Source organism: Pleurodeles waltl, chromosome 8, assembly GCF_031143425.1.
Source record: "Pleurodeles waltl isolate 20211129_DDA chromosome 8, aPleWal1.hap1.20221129, whole genome shotgun sequence".
Taxonomy (NCBI): Eukaryota; Metazoa; Chordata; class Amphibia; order Caudata; family Salamandridae; genus Pleurodeles; species Pleurodeles waltl.
The window spans coordinates 212,211,538-212,230,507 of record NC_090447.1 but is presented as its reverse complement, the minus strand read 5'-3'; the positions used below and the strand labels follow the sequence as shown (position 1 = coordinate 212,230,507).

At 43.0% G+C, this 18,970-nt stretch overlaps 1 protein-coding gene across 4 annotated transcripts in view; it reads right to left on the bottom strand.

Annotated features, from left to right (window-relative positions):
- The window catches only part of APP (amyloid beta precursor protein), a 403,467-nt gene that overhangs the window by 92,866 nt on the left and 291,631 nt on the right, over window positions 1-18,970 (bottom strand). For all 4 annotated transcript variants that reach the window (XM_069204083.1, XM_069204081.1, XM_069204085.1 and 1 more), the window contains 2 exons: window positions 18,421-18,495; window positions 12,140-12,298 (listed from right to left, as the gene is read on the bottom strand). In XM_069204083.1, coding sequence (XP_069060184.1) covers window positions 12,140-12,298; window positions 18,421-18,495 — 234 coding nt within the window. The remainder of the gene's footprint in view (window positions 1-12,139; window positions 12,299-18,420; window positions 18,496-18,970) is intronic.

The following is an 18,970-nucleotide window of genomic DNA, read 5'->3' as shown; positions in this document are numbered from 1 at the left end:
GACCAGCGTGGTCTAAGACTCCAGAGTATTAAAAAAGTGTATGAGACACTTGGTTTATGGTGTGATTTGTCTGTTTGATAGGTCAATTGGGCGTGGGTGACAAATTCAAGAGTGCGTGTTTAAATGAGTAGAGGTTTTCGACTGAGATTTGGCGAGTCATATGTGCACTAGGACAGACCCAATGATCAGTTGAGAGTGAAATTTGCTGGTCTAATTTTGCTTGAAAGTCAGGGAAACTGAGATAGGAGTATCTGTTAGAGCGAAATGCCACAATAAAAAAATCAGTAAGGTTTCTGAAGAGACTGTTACCCTACCTGTAGAAAACAGACTAAATGGTTTTGGTTTTGTTTAGTGAACGTGATTTGCAATTATTTCTGCGCGAATTTGAGTTGAGGAGGACAAGCCTAAAGGCTATGTCAGCCGCTGTACGTATGAGTGTGACGTCATTGGAGCTGTGCTGGGATAGGCTGGTTAGTGAGAAGGGTCGCAAACGAATTGGTGAACAACTGTGAAGCGCAATTGGTTGAGGTCAGTGAAAAGGATTTTGGAAATGAAAATCACTTCCTGATTTGAGTGAAAGTAGCGTTAAGTAAAGAAATTAAATTTTTCAAAGCTCTGAAGAGTGCCCTAAGGGAAGATATGTTAATTCAAGCTAGAATAGGATAAATTACATCACCCTAAGGTACACCCGCCTATATGGTAGTTGAGGAACAAGGAGCTGCACCATGTCTTCGGCTGGAACAATGGTGCAAAGAGAGAGAGAAAGATGGGAGTTTAGCATTCCCTGTCCATGGAACATTTAATTTAAGGATTTTAGAGCATTTGAGGAGAGTACTGTATGATTTGAAACCTCTGACGGGACCTGCACAATTTGAGGCATTAGCGATTTGGGAACTAGTAGCTAGACTACAACAGCAGCTAAAATTTGAGAGAAGAATTAGAGGCTGAGAAGACACTAGCGGAGGCTAGATGGGATAATGAGCAGAGAATTTGGAGAACTGAGACTTTACAGGGAACTAATCTATTTCCTGCAATCACACAAGAGAACAGAGATGAGGTTAAGAGGAGTACTAGGAAAAGAGATCCTTACCCTGCAGACGAGAGAGAGAGCAGAAATCTACAGAGTCTAAGAAGTCTTTGACACGCAAAGAAGAGTCCGATGATGAGTAGTTTATTTTACAGTTACTGAGAAATCTTTCCCCATCATATGCAGCACATGAGGGGAAGTCAAGCACCAGTATAGATCCGACAGCTCCGATAAAATTTGACTCTACACAGAGCCAGATTCAGGTTAGTCATGATATTCCAGCTACTTGAGCGATTCAAAGGACTATGCCACAGATGGATTTTTCCCAGAATGTATCCAGATGTACCAGTTACCATAGGTCCAGTCATACAGTTGTTCGCCCAGGGAAACAATAAGAACAGTGAGCAGAAAGTCTTGAATGCAAGCACAGCGAGGTGAAGACTCGAAAAAGGTGCGAGAATGATAACTCCCATGGGACTGACATTTGGTTGAACAGGTCTGTTAACTAATTTAAGTCCTTTCAGGACACCTCCAAATCATGAGGTGAGATCACCTGTAGGTCCTAACCGAAGCACGTTGACACCAGAGACCCGGTGTCTAACATTACAGCAAGTGCCAGGTGTGAGCAATAACAACCTTTCATTGCAGGGTTTGACAGCTCAGTAGTTAACCGAATGGTTAGAAAAGTTGAGTAGCACCCAAGGAGATGCCAGCGGAGGAAGTGCCCTGAATTTGAACAGACTTATATTCGAGGCAGAAGACCAAATTGAGGGAACAATGGGGTTGGACAGGATTGACAAATTCAGAGAAGACGAGTTAGGGCATTTGTGCAAACTGATTACGAACAAAGCAGGAATAGTACATGAGAAATTAGCAGACTTAGCAGAGAAATATGACAGTTTGAGAAGATGAAGCACTTAAAGAGGAGTTACAGGTTAGAATTTGACACTATAGATTTTGAAAATATGAGTCCCAAGAATGAAAATTCACATTAGAGAATTATTTCAGAGCATTCAAACATGGGGAGCACTAGATAAATGGGAAGGCAGATGGGCAAAGAAAAGACCAGAGGAAAAGGGATTCTGCGAATCTCAATGCAAATGCGCAGCAGGTTGAGAATCCAGTGAAAATTCTACCAATGAGAGATTCCCAGAGGGAATTTTGTGCATGTCCCTTGGAGCAGAAGTGACATTTTGTCATATACAAATGATTATCCCAGATTGCGAAAGAAGCCATTAGAGTGGTACCAGCAAACAGATAGGTTTGTGAAACTCGCAAAATGCCTATGGGAGGATTTGAACTCCTCGTTCGAACTAGTGGTTCCAGCAGACTTATGGCTCGAATGCAAGAGAAGTGTAGATTGGCCAACAAGAGAACCTCAGAGAGATCCAGCACCACCTCCTGATGTAATGAAATATTACCTATAAGGTGACTGAATTTTTGAAAACAAGAATTTCTCACAAGAACATTGACTGGCAAAGAATAGATAGGACAGCTCAGAAAGCGAAAGAGTCAATACATGCATACTATGAGAGATTGTGACAGGCATTCAAACATTACAGTGGCACAGAAACAATCGAGCCCAAAGACATGATTCATTTTGTGTTCAGATTTGTTGAAGGATTGAGACCTGAGATTAGCCAGATGATTAAGAGTCATTTGAAATGGTGGCAGGCAAAGCCAATTGATGAGGTATTGCAACATGCAAATTACTATAGTGATGAGATTCAGTTGAAGCACAGAAAGTTGAAAGAGAAGGCAATTGTGATGCAGATTAAAGCAGTACAAACAGGAATGCATGGACGTTTTCCACAACACCAGCTGCAGGGAAACGTGGTCACAGAATCAGATGAAAGGTAGAGGTTGTGGTGGAATAGGAAACGTGAACTGTAGTCCTTATTTGAAAACTGTGGTTGTTCAGAATGATGTGCAAGGAATGAAGAGACTGTTGCCATGTCACGCTTGCGGAGGCATCGGACACTGGAAATGGGAGTGTCCGAAGTTAGGTCAGGAAGGTGTTGTTCAGCAAATGAACAAAATCAATTCTTTCCTAAGCAATGTGGATCAGGTTTAAGGTTTCCAGCCCATTCAACAGATGCTAATGCACTGCTTGCAGATACCCCAGTCGCAGAAAATGAAATCGCAGGTTCAAATGGTACCTAGAGAGCAAATTGAAATACCTCTAGCCCCAATGGAGCAGCAGCAGGTGATGCTACCTCAGCGGGTCACAGGTCAAAGGTTTAATCAGAATAATAACAGTACACCAATTCCCATTACACAGTGAGGATGAAACGAACGATGACTGGGTGAGCGAGAGTTCGGATGAAGAAGAATGTGTGTTAGCAGCCTCGCTAGAAGTAGATCAGAAAGGTCCATATGTCAAGGGAAAGGTAATGGGTCACAAAGTCTCATTTTTAGGTGACACAGGAGCTCCACGCTCCACAGTGAGAACTGAAAAAGTTCCAAACCTGCCCCTTTCAGGAAAGGGTCCAGATTGTAGGAGTTGAAAAAAAGTATTTGAATAACCCAGTTAAGGAACAAGTTCAGGTTAAAATTGGCAGTTTTAAAGGATTACACATTCGTAGTTTGTGAGTCGAGTCCGGTATTTTTACTGGGAAGGGACTTGTTGTGCAAAACAAGATGTTCAATCACATGCTCAAATGATGGAATTACCATTCAGACAAACAGCAATGATGAAGATGACTTGCCCACAGAAACAGACTATGATGAAGTGAATGAGGAGTACCCTTTGATTAGTTTCTTTCCAGTTTTCACAGTGAGAGATCTTCCCTCTGATTTACAAGGAACAGTTAAAACAAAAGTGTGGGATTTTACAGGAAAAAACATTGGCTTAATAAAAAAGTTGAGCCAGTAATGGTTCAAGTTTAGCTAAATTTGATTTTTCCCAAGATTCCTCAGTACCACCTGTTGCAATAGACGATTGAAGGGATTGCACCCATAATTGCAGAATTTGTAAACCAAGGGTTTTTGAAAGGGGTTCTGAGTAGTCCATGTAATTCATGAATAATGGGACTGCGAAAGCCAGGTGGTAAAGTTTGAATTGTTCAGGATTTGCAAAAAATAACCTATATTGTGATCAAGTGTTGTCCCGTGGTGCCCAATCCAGCAGTGATTTTGTTTCAGATCCCATGTGATGCTGAATGGGTCACAGTAGTAGACCTGTCAAACGCATTCTTTTCTGTACCTCTTCATGAGGATAGTTAATTTCTCTACTGTTTAAAATTTTTGGATCGAGTCTATTGTTGGTGTAGAATTCCTCAAGGGTGTTCTGAGACACCGTCCATATTCAATCAGATCCTGAAGAAGAACCTGGAGTCATTGAAAATGCCTTTCCAATCGACATTTGAACAGTATATTACTGATTTGTTAATTGCATCAAAGACGAGGGAAGCCTGCAAGTATGATAGTATTGCCTTGCTGAATCATTTAGGGAGAATGGGCATAAAGTGCCCCTAGCTAAATGACAGTACTGTCAGAAAGAAGTGAAATATTTAGGTCACCCAATATTAGAAGGGAACTAGGAAAATCTCTACAGAAAGGGTCACACACCCCAGTTACACATAGAGATGTTAGGATGTTTTTGGGAATGGTGAGCTATTGTCGTCAGTGGATTTCCAACTTTTCAGTCATTTCAAAGCCACTGCAGAAACTGACCCATAAAGAGGTTACTGATCCCCTAGTGGTAGATCAGGCCTGTATGAAAGCCTTTACTGAGTTGAGAGAGTCTGTGCAAAGCCCCAGATTTGGGAATGCCAGACTACACAAAACCCTTCATGTTGTTTTGTCATGAGTGTGATCCATGTTCTTTGTCTGTTTTGACGCAAGTCCATTGTGGTGTAAACCACCCAGTAGCATATTTTTGAGCTACTTTAGACCCAGTTGCAGCAGCATTACCAGGCTGTCTGTTAACTGTTGCCGTGGTTGGACTGAGATTGTGGGCAATGTGATAGGACATCCTTTAACTGTCACAGTTCCTCACTCCATTGAAGTTTTACTCACCAGAACAAAGACTTAGTATTGGACTAACGCCAGGTTGACCGTATCGTTAAAACGTGTATAGTGCTTAACCAGCAACTTTCCTTCCAAAAGAGAATATTGAACTTGTCAAACTTAAAGAAGTTGAACATGACTGTCTGGAAGTAACTGATTTGTGCACAAAACAGAGACGTGATATTTGAGATACTCGATTTGGAAGAAAATTACCAGATTATTTTTGTTGATGTTTCCTGCTTAAGAGATAACATGGGAACATTGAGAGCAGGGCATGCTGTGTGCACAATTTCTGGTATACTCGAAGCATCCTGGCTCTGAGGAGTGTATTCCGTACAAGTTATGTAGTGGGTAGCCCTTACTAGAGCATGCCATGTTTCTGCGCAGTTTAAAGTTACTATTTTTACAGACAGCCAGTATGGATTTGGGATAGTCCACGACTTTGGCCAGCTGTGGTCACAGAGAGGATTCCTGACCTCTTCTGATTCACTAGTTAGGAATGGTGAAATGCAGTGCATACCTGAAATTGCAAGATTTCGTGTCAATGGGAAAGCGATATGAAGATCAAGTTGCAAGATTTTGCGCATTGAACCGCATATCATTCAAAGATAAATGGGAATTGTTACCGGATGAAGAAGAAATGTGCCCTAATTATGCATTGCATGTTGTAGATACCTGGAAGAATTCAAAGAGCTACAGGATAATGTTGTTAAAGATGAGAAACAGGACTGGATAGTTAAAATGTGTTCAGCGTGAAGATGATGTATGGGTTTCAGGAGAAGGACGGGTGTCTTGCTGAATAGTCTGTTGACTCAAATGGCTAGATATTATCATGGTCAAGCACATGTTGGGAGAGGTGCCATGGTTTGTACCTTTAAGCAATTCTGGTTTATTCCAAAATTTAGAAAGGTTGCCGCAGCAGTTTGCCATCAATGTGTTATCTGTCAGCAAATGAACGTAGGTAAACGGACTGTAGTAAACATGAGCCACATTGGAAGAGCGGGAGGCCATTTAGCAGAATGCAGATGGATTTTACTGAAATGCCTGTGTGGAGGACAGAAATATGTATTGGTGATTGTTTGGATCTTTAGCCACTGGATTGAAGCTTACCCTACACGAAGAAATGACAGCCTTACAGTAGCTTAGGGAAGTAATACCTCATTTTGGGTTTCCGGTCCCTTTAGAATCAGATAGGGGAAGTCACTTTGACAATGAAGTGATGACATTATTATGTTCAGCTTTAAACATTGAGCTGAAGTTGCATTGTAGTTACCGTCCTGAAGCCTCAGGACCTGTGAAACAGTTGAATGGTACCTTGAAATTGAGAATGGTGACAATGTGTGCATCCACGAATCTGAAATGGTCCGACGCACTGTCATTAGTTCTGATGACGAGAAACACACCTGATAGGAAAATGGGACTGTTGTCGCATGAAATCCTCATGGGCCGAGCAATGAGATTGCATGCGATTCCTGCCAATTCTCTTGTAAACATGACAGATTTGGTGTTGGGCTACTGCAAAGGTCGGCTGATGTGGTTCGCTCTTCATGTGGAAGCCAAAACACTGCAACAGTCTCAAGTTCAAAGTCAAGACCTGAGAGCAGGAGATTGGGTTGTGATCAGAAAACACGTGAGGAAGACTTGTTTGGAGCCTCGGTGGAAAGGCCCTTACCAAATAGTAATGATTTCTACTACAGCTGTGAACTGCACTGGAGTTCTGAACTGGATCCATGCCAGCTATACTCAGAAAGTACTGTGTCCTTTGGATGATGATGAAGAAGGGTTGCTGGAGTACCAACAATGTCCAGACCAACTCCATAATAGGAGAGGGGAGAAGGAGAATCAGAGACTGAGTCTAGGCAGACTAAAACCAGTGTAAACACTCCTGTGAGAGATGAAGTAGGAGACCTACAGAAGAGTGACAGTGAACCAACCTCAACTGAGGTAGCAGGAGAGTCTAGTGAAAGGAGGGCTGTAAGGAAATGCCTCCTTGGCATGGTTGCCCCCTTACTTTTTGCCTTTGCTGATGCTATGTTTTGATTTGAAAGTGTGCTGAGGCCTGCCAACCAGGCCCCAGCACCAGTGTTCTTTCCCTAACCTGTACTTTTGTTTACACAATTGGCACACCCTGGCATCCAGGTAAGTCCCTTGTAACTGGCACCCCTGGTACCAAGGGCCCTGATGCCAGGGAAGGTCTCTAAGGGCTGCAGCATATCTTATGCCACCCTGGGGACCCCTCACTCAGCACAGACACACTGCTTGCCAGCTTTTGTGTGCTGGTGAGGACAAAACGAATAAGTCGACATGGCACTCCCCTCAGGGTGCCATGCCAACCTCACACTGCCTATGCAGTATAGATAAGTCACCCCTCTAGCAGGTCTTACAGCCCTAAGGCAGGGTGCACTATACCCTAGGTGAGGGCACCAGTGCATGAGCACTGTGCCCCTACAGTGTCTAAGCAAAACCTTAGACATTGTAAGTGCAGGGTAGCCAAAAGAGTATATGGTCTGGGAGTCTGTCATGCACGAACTCCACAGCACCATAATGGCTGCACTGAAAACTGGGAAGTTTGGTATCAAACTTCTCAGCACAATAAATGCACACTGATGCCAGTGTACATTTTATTGTAACATACACCCCAAAGGGCCCCTTAGAGGTGCCCCCTGAAACCTTAACCAACTACCCGTGTAGGCTGACTGGTTTTAGCAGCCTGCCACACTCGAGACATGTTGCTGGCCACATGGGGAGAGTGACTTTGTCACTCTGTGGCTAGTAACAAAGCCTGCACTGGGTGGAGATGCTTATCACCTCCCCCTTGCAGGAGCTGTAACACCTGGCGGTGAGCCTCAAAGGCTCACCCCCTTTGTTACAGCACCACAGGGCATTCCAGCTAGTGGAGATGCCCGCCCCCTCCAGCCACGGCCCCACTTTTGGCGGCAAGGCCGGAGGAGATAATGAGAAAAACAAGGAGGAGTCACTGGCCAGTCAGGACAGCCCTAAGGCAACCTGAGCTGAAGTGAGACTGACTTTTAGGAATTCTCCATTTTGCAGATGGAGGATCCCCCCAATAGGGATAGGAATGTGACCCCCTCCCCTTGGGAGGAGGCACAAAGAGGGTGTAGCCACCCTCAGGGCTAGTAGCCATTGGCTACTGACCTCCATGACCTAAACACACCCCTAAATTCTGTATTTAGGGGCTGCCCTGAACCTAGGAACTCAGATTCCTGCAACCTAAGAAGAAGAGGACTGCTGAGCTGAAAAACCCTGCAGAGAAGACGGAGACACCAACTGCTTTGGCCCCAGCCCTACCGGCCTGTCTCCCCCCTTCTGAAGAAACTGCTCCAGCGACGCTTTCCCCAGGACCAGCGACCTCTGAATCCTCAGAGGACTGCCCTGCTCTAGAAGGACCAAGAAACTCCTGAGAACAGCGGCCCTGTTCACCCAAAGACTGCAACTTTGTTTCCAAAGAAGCAACTTCAAGACAACTGCGTTTCCCGCCGGAAGCGTGAGACTTGCTACTCTGCACCCGACGCCCCCGGCTCGAGTTGTGGAGAAACAACACTTCAGGGAGGACTCCCCGGCGACTCCGAGACTGAGTAACCAGAGTTGCCCCCCCTGAGCCCCCACAGCGATGCCTGCAGAGGGAATCCCGAGGCTCCCCCTGACCGCGACTGCCTGACTCCCAGATCCCGACGCCTGGAAAAGACTCTGCACCCGCAGCCCCCAGGACCTGAAAGATCGGAACTCCAGTGCAAGAGTGACCCCCAGGAGGCCCTCTCCTTTGCCCAGGTGGTGGCTACCCCGAGGAGCCCCCCCCCCTTGCCTGCATCGCTGAAGAGACCTTGGTCTCCCATTGATTCCAATATAAACCCGACGTGTGTTTGCACACTGCACCCGGCCGCCCTCGTGCTGCTGAGGGTGTACTTTCTGTGCTAACTTGTGTCCCCCCCGGTGCCCTACAAAACCCCCCTGGTCTGCCCTCCGAAGACGCGGGTACTTACCTGCTGGCAGACTGGAACAGGGGCACCCCTTCTCCATTGAAGCCTATGCTTTTTGGGCACCTCTTTGACCTCTGCACCTGACCGGCCCTGAGCTGCTGGTGTGGTAACTTTGGGGTTGCTCTGAATCCCCAACGGTGGGCTATCTTGGACCCAAACTTGAACCCCGTAGGTGGTTTACTTACCTGCAAGAACTAACAAACTCTTACTCCCCCTAGGAACTGTGAAAATTGCACTGTGTCTAGTTTTAAAATAGCTATATGTGTTTTATTTGAAAAGTATATATGCTATTGTGATTTTTCAAAGTTCCTAAAGTACCTACATGCAATACCTTTCATTTAAAGTATTACATGTAAAATTTGAACCTGTGGTTCTTAAAATAAACTAAGAAAAGATATTTTTCTATACAAAAACCTATTGGCCTGGAATTGTCTCAGTGTGTGTTCTTCATTTATTGCTTGTGTGTGTACAACAAATGCTTAACACTACTCCTTTGATAAGCCTACTGCACGAACACACTACCACAAAATAAAGCATTAGTATTCTCTCTTTTTGCCACTATCTTACCTCTAAGGGGAACCCTTGGACTCTGTGCATACTATTCCTTACTTTGAAATAGTGCATACAGAGCCAACTTCCTACAAGGGCTGTCCCATAAGCAGACGGTCTTGAAGGACAAACAGAGCAAACTACAGACCCCGAGGGGAAAGGAGTTGAGGCAGAACAAAGCCAAAGCAATCTGACTCCTCCTGAAATAGTTGCAGGTACATCAAGAGAAAATCCTGCAGAACTAGGAGATGTTGCAAGTCCAGCACTGAAAAGAACATTGATAAAAGGTCCACTGAAAGGAGATAAGTGGCCGAAATCACAATCAAAGAGGAAAAAAGCAATTACAGTGACAACAACTGAGGAAGAAATAGACACAACAAGAAGAGAAGATTTGAGTGATGGAGAATTAAATGGAGATCGAAGATTCAAAAGAAAGAGAATTGCAAGTCGAAGGTACGCAGGCCCTGAATGGGTGTATGCAACGACAAGCGAACGGAAAAGTGCATTTTTTGAATTTTTTTTGATCAAGACATTCCAGTTTAATATTTTGGCACGTGAAAGAGAGCAATGAACTTAACTCTGAAAGCTGTAAATCTAAGAAAATTGCAAAAGAAAGACTATTGAAAACAAACAGAAAATACTTTTTTGAAATAACTTGATTTGACAAGCTGCTAAACTGATTTTGAGAAAGTTACCTATTTTTGACAAAAGGGTCCTGGAAGAAAGACAGAGCTGTAAATAACTGATACAAATATTAAAGATTTTCTTTTTGATTTTTGCAGCATAGTTCTAGTTTTTTTTCCTTCTACCTTCTGATTCTTTACAGATCATGAGTAACATTAGCCAACAGGGCAGGAAAACTAGGTGCTGTAAATACATGGGTATTGGTTTGGCGACTGTATGTATAATATTGTGTCTGGTATTGATTGTGCGTATTACTCCTCTTGACAAAATTGGGGCCAACCATACCTTGGCTTTAGAGACAACTACTGAAAAGTACTTGATGACCTGCCTGTTGACGACTAACCGTCTGCACCAGCTGCAGTCACTGGTATGAAGAGGATCTCAATTTAGTCTCTTGCCTTTCTAAGGTGAAAAAAGCTTCCCATTAAATAAGGTTTTTCAAATAGGAAAGTTAAAGGAGCGACCAATGATTGTTTGATCAAGTTACACATTTTGGGGTTGGGTTTAAAATTCTGGATAGGCGTTTGCTGGTTTAGAAGTGGTAAAATAATTATGAGTTGAAACTAATGTCCCACCCGTTGAGCAGTGTCTGAAGAGGAGACATTATTCCCTTCTTGCTTGTCACAGGAGAACCTCTGGCGTTCTTCCAACTCTGGGATTGTGCCTTGAGGACACCATGAAGCAGACTCTCGTACAATGTGACTCCCCGATGGCCGCAGAGACAACCATTTCATGACTGAACTGATGCACATCAGACTCGACCCACGTACAGAAACAATGACACAAACAAACTTGATGAGATGTGCAAGACCAGCTTGACATCATGGCTGAGAAGAACAGATCACCCAGATGGGGACCTATAAAATTAAAGACAGGAAGACAGGAAGGCCTCCCCATGCTTATGTGTTCCAAACTGATGTAGCATCCCATAGGGCAGAAAAATCAAAGGTGAGAAATGACTGAATAAACTAGTGGATTCAGTGCCCCAAAACAGTTTGACTTATTGCACTGAGTCATTGAAATGTGTGTGCTCGTTTGGGGCATCACAGAAGCTGTTCTATAACACCAAGGGGTTGGTTGTACCAGCAAATCTGTGCAGGATGGCCCTAAAATGGTTGATCAACAGCCATATGCAAATCAGTCTTGACCCTGGCCCCCACTGGGTCCAAACTGGGGTGGACTGGTGGGAAAAAAAACCAATGGATTAAACACCGATATTTTTGACTGGGGGTGAATGTTTGCATTATTCAGCATTCACCTGTTCTTTTTGCTTTTGTCACCTTAAGGGGAAAGGGTATGCCCAGATGTGGGTCCTGTGCTCACTGAATCAAGCTACCCTGGCTGATTAAGGGGGATACCCTGAAACCGGTCCCAGGATGCTTGTTTCTGGTCCACGGAGGACCTGGCTTGGCAGTTAAGGCTGGAATGTTCCCCTGGGGAACAGGATCAAGATTGATTTACATATGGCTGGGTCCGAACTGGGTGGCATGGTAAGCAAAATAACGGTAGATTAAACCCAGTTCTTTATGAATCGGCAGTGAATGTTTACATTGTTTAGCATTCCATCCATCTGTTCTTTTTACTGTAGTGCTTCTGCAGCGCATGAAAGATGTTGATATGTGAGGGCAGCACAAGGGTTCAACTTTCAAGTGTCCTCCACGGGGAGTAGGCGTCGAAGGATATTTGATGACTTTTGCTACACCCAGCATTTTACTGAATCAATGTCAGGACGGGAGGTTTGGTGGGAGGAAGTTGTGTGTGTTTGCATTGAGGTTTAGCCTTTAAAAAAAAAAAAAAAGCATGAAGCAAAGAAAACCAAACCAGTGAGACAATTGCTTGCACAATTCAAGGATCCCAACAGACTACCTACCCTGGGTGGATCAGCCTGAAGAGCTGTGATGTAATTTTCCAGGGCAATACGACGACGATCATTCAGCATGGCTTCTATTCGGGCCATGTGCGTCTCTACCAGCTGCTGTCGCTCGTTTGCGGCTTCTTGCTCCAGAGCTTCCACCTTTTCCTGAAAGTGCTGCATAGCAAAAGAAAGTACAGATTTTAATACAAAAAAAAAAAATGTATTACGACTAACCTGATTTCAAGAAGAGGTCACGCAAGGTAAATGACTGGCCTCCAGTATTAAAGTTCTCCACTAAGATCCTTCCTTAACAACCGTGCTCTGAAAGGCAAGAAAGTTGCTTCAAGGTATTCAATTGCTCAGCCTCTAATCCATCATATGTTTGCCCCGGTCAGCACGCCAGGAGGTCTCTGGGGGCCTACAGTACATAAATCAATAGTTCTCCGTTTTCTTTCTAGGCCATGATTAAGGTAATAAGCGCCAAACTAGCAATAGCCTTCACTTCTTTCACGCGCTCTCTGCCCTTTGCTGGAATAATCATCTTTTGTGCAGGGAAAATACGTGAGAAAAAACTCATTAGGCATTGGAAGTAAAAGATTTGGGATCATCATCTCAGAGTTACCAGGAAGAGACTTAGCACTTGTCATAGGCACGACAGCACACGGTTTACACAGCTGGCCACATCAGCCCACATTTATAGCATGGGCGCAGTACAAAAAAAAACAATATCTATTGTTATAAAATGATTTATGGTTGACGTTGGCAACAAATGCATGCCAATTAAGGGTGCTGTCCTCGGGCCCTCAAATACCCTCCCCCTCCTGTCAGTTGCATAATTAAGTTACCCGTGCATTCCTCGGAGGTTGTGGGAGGTGGGCAGAGCTAGATCATTGCTGCAGAAAAGCAAGTGGTGCTAAGGACGCACAATGGCAGATTCTTGCAGGCATCTTCAAAGCTTTCTAGCTAGAGACTTTTTTTTTTTTTTAGCAAGGATCTCAGTGAAGGCACTTCGGTGAGACGACAGAACCAGCACCCTGTTTAATAACTGTTAAGGTATCCGTTTAAGATTATCAGGTTGGTGTCCTCCTTTCAGCTCCCACGCTCGCAACCCAAAAAACTCTTAAGGTCCGGCTGGACAGAGCAGCTGTCGCCAGACAATTATGTGAGAATCACTGGAGAAGGGCACTGGCTCCGACCATGTTAGGAACCAGGAGTGTTCTCATTGGGCAAAAGTAGTGTGCTTCCACAAAAAAGTATAGGTTCATTAATCTGACAGGCAATTGGCATTTTGCAGCCCACAGCTTTTCATACAATGTGTTTAATATATACATAAAATTATAGTATTTTCAAAAAATGAGCTCTCAAACTACGCTGACTGGGTCCATAGTATGATCGCTATAAAATCATGGTTACTTGTGTTGCTGTTACTATCTTTAGAACAGAGCGTCCCTGAGCACAAGAGGTATTATGGTGCAAAAAGGTATAGTTCAGCGACAGCTGTAACCATGATTCTACCCTAACAGCACCATACGCCCCGTCCATCAGCTCTTTCTCATGTGAAAAACATGGCTTAGACCTGGCCAGTTTTTCCATGATGATCATATGGAAGTGCTGTAATCGAACAAAATCTATTCCATGTAAATTACATAATGTATGTATTATTCCCAACAATAACCGATCGTGTATGTATATTTATTTATGCTACTAACACTAACTTTATTTTTCTCAACAATAAGTTGCAATCTGAAGTATCAAGATGACAAATAACTGCTTTATTGCTCCACAAGAGACAACATCCAACAGAACACACAGATGGATCATTTCATACACATACAACACATCACATTTGTACTTTTTAGCGAGCAATTCTGTCACACTTAACTGCATTTGCCAAGAAGACAGCACTCAGACATGACAGAAATGTGTACTGAAAACGCCTCATACATTCAAAGTGCTTGGATTTGCCATTTAGTTGGCTATCAACGGAATCCTAACCATAAGAACCATCAACAAATGCCACATAACGCCTCCTACAGAGTAAATTTGTCAAAACAGCTCACATATATTCAACATTGTTGACATACGACATGTATTTGGATTTCACATATGACATCGTATCTCATGTTGAAATGAACACTAAGTGCAGACTGTCACTAACTATTGGGATAAGGAAAGGAAAACAGGTTTAAACTTCAGACTACATTTTTTCTGATGCCAATATCATAAAGCCTCAGCCCAAGACAAAGACCTTGCAAATTGCAATCAAAACTAAAGCAGGACTGACTATACAAGATCCTTTACTTTCCAATCTATCAATAAACTTCACTGCAATTGAGTCACACAACTTTGCCCAATAAATGGAGCAAAACACCTTAAACGTGTCATAGGAACATTTACACTGCTTATCGATGGGATAATTGAAAACTAAGGATGGCACTCAGTCAATATAAAGCGCAGAGACTCCACACTAACGGCTGAGACTACTATAGGGACCTATAGTTCTATGGAAATGTCAGCAACTTAACATGACCGTGCTTCTTTGTGATCTGTCCCCGCCCCCTGAGCCGAAGGGTCGGATTTCTAACCCACTGAGGAAAGGACCAGCACAAATTAGAAATCTAATTAAACTGCAACCTATACACAATCCACCAAGCTAAACTGCGTGGGTGGTGTTTTTTGGCCAGGAGTCGACCCTAGATCAGTTCAAGGACACAGGGAAACCGTTTTATAATTGGATAACACACTCATAATAACACTAAGAAACAGGATAAAGCTTGAAAATGTCTATTTCTAGAACCCAGGTCTACTGCATGAAATATGAAACGTAACTATGCAGAATATGAACATAAATGCAGCCATGCATGACATAGCTGGCGAAAACAATATGAACATACCTAACACGGCTAGCAATATTCTAGCATCCTAACACCCTATTGCTACTTCTAAGTGCTACACTAAAATTTTGCAGAAGCAGAAAATAGCAAGCTTATGAATTGACTGTTAAAATGGGTCACACCACAGACATTGTTCAGTAAAAAAAAAAAAGATGCTTAGCTATTCTCTATCACAGCCCTTGCAGACGACTGATCAGCAGTGCGGGCTGAAGAACACTTTCCTCCACTACCCTCAGAGCCGTGGAGCAATCCCTGACTGGGGCTGGTTTGCTGCATCAAACTAGCCTCACCTCTACTTGGTGATTCTATTGTGAAACCGCTCCCCTAAAGGTCAGTTCGTACGTTTTTATAGTATCTGAACTCTGATTTTATCTCATGTTTATAGGTTTGGTGATACTAAAGTCCCAACAAGTCAAAATAAGTATGGCAGTGTTTATGTAACCTCAATACACAAGCAGACATTTTAGCCTTCACTGAAAGAGTCTACTGTATTTTAACATGGCAGCAACCATAACATAAATAACGAAAATAAGTCAGCCTGGATGGCAGACGTGAATCTAAATTGTACACCTTCTAATAGAAAGAGAAGACTCTGGAGAAAAGCAGACAAAAAAAGATGAGACTTAAACTTGCCTTGTCACAGTGTTCAGGAAAGTGAAAAGCTAGTTGGAACCAGGGTGCGTGGCACAGATATTCTTATGTCTCTTAGGGGAGGTGAAGTTTGGTAGAGAAGTTATAAACATCTTTCAGCATGCACGGTATGTGAACTTTATGCCTGGATTTTATAGAAAAGTAGTCAGCTCTGCTACATTCCCACAAAGGATTCAGAAGAGAAACTGATAATACTCTGCCTGCCCCTGCTATGCTCGAATGGAAGAGGGGAGCTGTACACGTGGTACCCTCCGCCAGGAGCAAAGGGTAACAGTGTGGGCAGGTAGTACATGGTAATCGCATATATGCAGGATGAGAAGGAAAAGAAAGCAAGGCAGAAGAGGAGACTACAGGTGTGCAAGCAGAAAATTAGGAATTGTGTGCAATTTGGTTTTCACGTGCATGAGTAAATTACTGGTTTATATAATGTATGTGCTTTGATACCTTGTGGAAATCCACGGAAAGAGGTCCTCTGTAGTTGTTCTGAGGTCGGGTGAGGAGGTGATAAGGGTCTGTTTTCCCACGGGCTGGAGGGGCATGCATGTATAATGTGTCATTCTGCTTTTAGGGTCACTACAAATATGAAGGCTGCAGGTTCAGCGAGGTGCCTTTGATGAAACCGCTGGGTGACTACTAGCCAGCTGGGAAAACAAAGTTGGCAGCCATGTCAGTTAAGAGAGATTTTGTTTGATGGAATGGGGCAACAAAAAAACAAAAAAACACACACAAACATTCCTGCATATATGGTGCGTGAATCGTACTGTTGCAGTGTGTGATGCATGATTTCTTGGTCTTCGAGCACAGCAGCCATTGCCTAACAGCTTCTTAATGCTAGAAGAGGTGACATGGGGACGTGGTGAGACAGGCTCAGTCACAATGGTGATTCCTTTCGATTTAAGTGAGATTTTAGGAATGTATTAATTGACACTTGTCAAAGCTGCGTTGGGGAAGGTCGTGGCTTCCTCAAACTAAGCAAGCACCCTTGATCCTGGAATGGATAGACTATTTTCTTATCATATCTTGTAATAAAAAGTTTTAAACTAACAAGAGAGGTAAACTAAGCTTGTTGTGTTTCTCAAACCAATATTAGACAATCCACACACAAATCAATTAAACACATGTATTTTCCTCCAAAGGGTTTCAATTTCCTACCACCATGTTAGATACAGCATGTTTCAAACCACCATCCCTGTGGTATGCAGCACGCCATACAACATCAACCCCACACATACAATTATAATGGGACCTAGCTCCTATTGAAGTCATTGCAGTTGGCAAGTATGGCTGTACTTCTTCATAAGAAACAACAGAGGAGCGAAAGCATGCAGAATCTGTGAATCGCTGCCGGCAGACCCATGGAGCTCAAACAGCAAATCAATCAAATCACTGTGGAGTGAGTCCTGTACTGATGGGGACTCTTACCTTTCCAGTTGCCCTTTGGAAGAGGGTTCTGCTTATCTCAAAAGCGGTCTGAGGTTTTATCAGTGTCTATTCTCCATTTCCTGAAACCTACATCCTTGTGAACTACGTGTCATTTGTACACAACCATAACCTGTAAACACATCTAAGCCACTTTAGCTGCCTCGGGGAAATAAAAGGACAGGTATCAGCTTATTGTCAGAGTTGTGACACACAATACATGCACAGAACAGAAACAGAGTGCTTTGAAGTTCCCTGAAGTGGATTGCTCCACCTCTGTTTATTATTAAGGATCCGTCCCTGACCCCAATGCAGAGGGCTGCCTCACCCACACAAATACAGAGTCCGTACAAGCCACACTTTGCCTATCGGCTGATGTATTTCTCTGCCACCACATGCATCCTTGACACGGCGTGCTATTGGGATGATCCAAAGACTGTTAAACAGGTGAGGCAGAACATACCATTCAAACAGCACATTGAGGTGTGGGCACGAGAACGCCATGTGACGTAAATCAATTGAAAGCACTAGGGAAGTGATTATAATTTAGCAATATTCTGTCCGGAGTTCCCGTCAGATAATATTTCACCATTTTGTTTGGTATGCTCTCCTGACCTGCATGACCTGCTCAGGCATTGTATACTTATTTAAATAGTGAATTTTGCTTTGTAATAGTGACTTTGGAAGAACCATGCTGCTAAACATACAGAGCATCCGCTTGCCTCCATGTTAGAAATGTTTAAGCTTCGAAGCACTAAGAGCTCACAATTATTTTTTTTCTGGAAATTTATTTTTACTATCAATTTAAGGGTATCAAGTGGACCAGTCATAGGCACCATGTTTGCTTTATAGATCCCCCGACGGATTATAAATTTGAATTTACTGACTATTCTTTCCTGTCTTATCCCCGCCGCCCCCACTGTATGAGCGCTCTGCTTACAATTGGTAGTGCAAGTCTCAAGTACATGAAGATTGTTATCAATTTCATGGTCACGAGCTTCGCCTGAGGGCGAAAAATCAAACGGATGCAAATGGAGGGCAAAAAATGGCGGGAACGTAATGTTCCCGTTTTTTCATGCATTTTAACACGGTTGCCAGACAGAAAATCATCTCTGACTTCACAGTATTTATGTTTAATGCATATAAAGCAGTTTTTGATCTGAGAGGATAATTACCGATCTAGCTAAACTTACAACTGTTAATGTGCACTGTTGATTTTTTAAGGTTTGCTAAGGGCAACCCTGACCGCAAATGCAGAGATTATTTGCAACCTGATGGCCTGGTTATCACTTTTTTCAAGAGCATTCATTTCGAATTAGGAGCCATCTTTACCTGGATAACAGCCTTCTTATCAGCCTTGGGCAAGTTCTTTGCTTGGCGCTCTGCTTCTTCCCACTCCCTCATGACCTGCACAGACAAACAGAAGTAGAATGAATATAAGATAATGTCTTCACATTTCCAAATTCACTTCTCCATTTGTAATTACTACAATTGACCATGCAAAGAGCATTCCCACCATATCTTGAAACTACACTGTAAAATATATATTTAACAAACAATAATTATGTTTTTTTTTTTTTTTTTTTAAAGTGAAGGTCCCATACTTAATTACAAGGTGTGCTGTAGTGAAATTCAGGACCAGGCGTCTAGGATGCCAATACATCTGTAGCTCGCCTTCATTAGAAATTCGATTTACTGTTATGTCATTATTGTGTTGGGTTATATGTAATTTTTTTATTTTAATTTATATTAGAATGTGGCATTTGCCCTTTTATGTTGCTTGCATGTGTTTTGAGTATATTTCTAAATTTAATCTTCTAAATGTAGTACTGATTTAGATTCCTGTTTATTTCCGTTAATTAAACTGGCGAGAGTTAAAGGT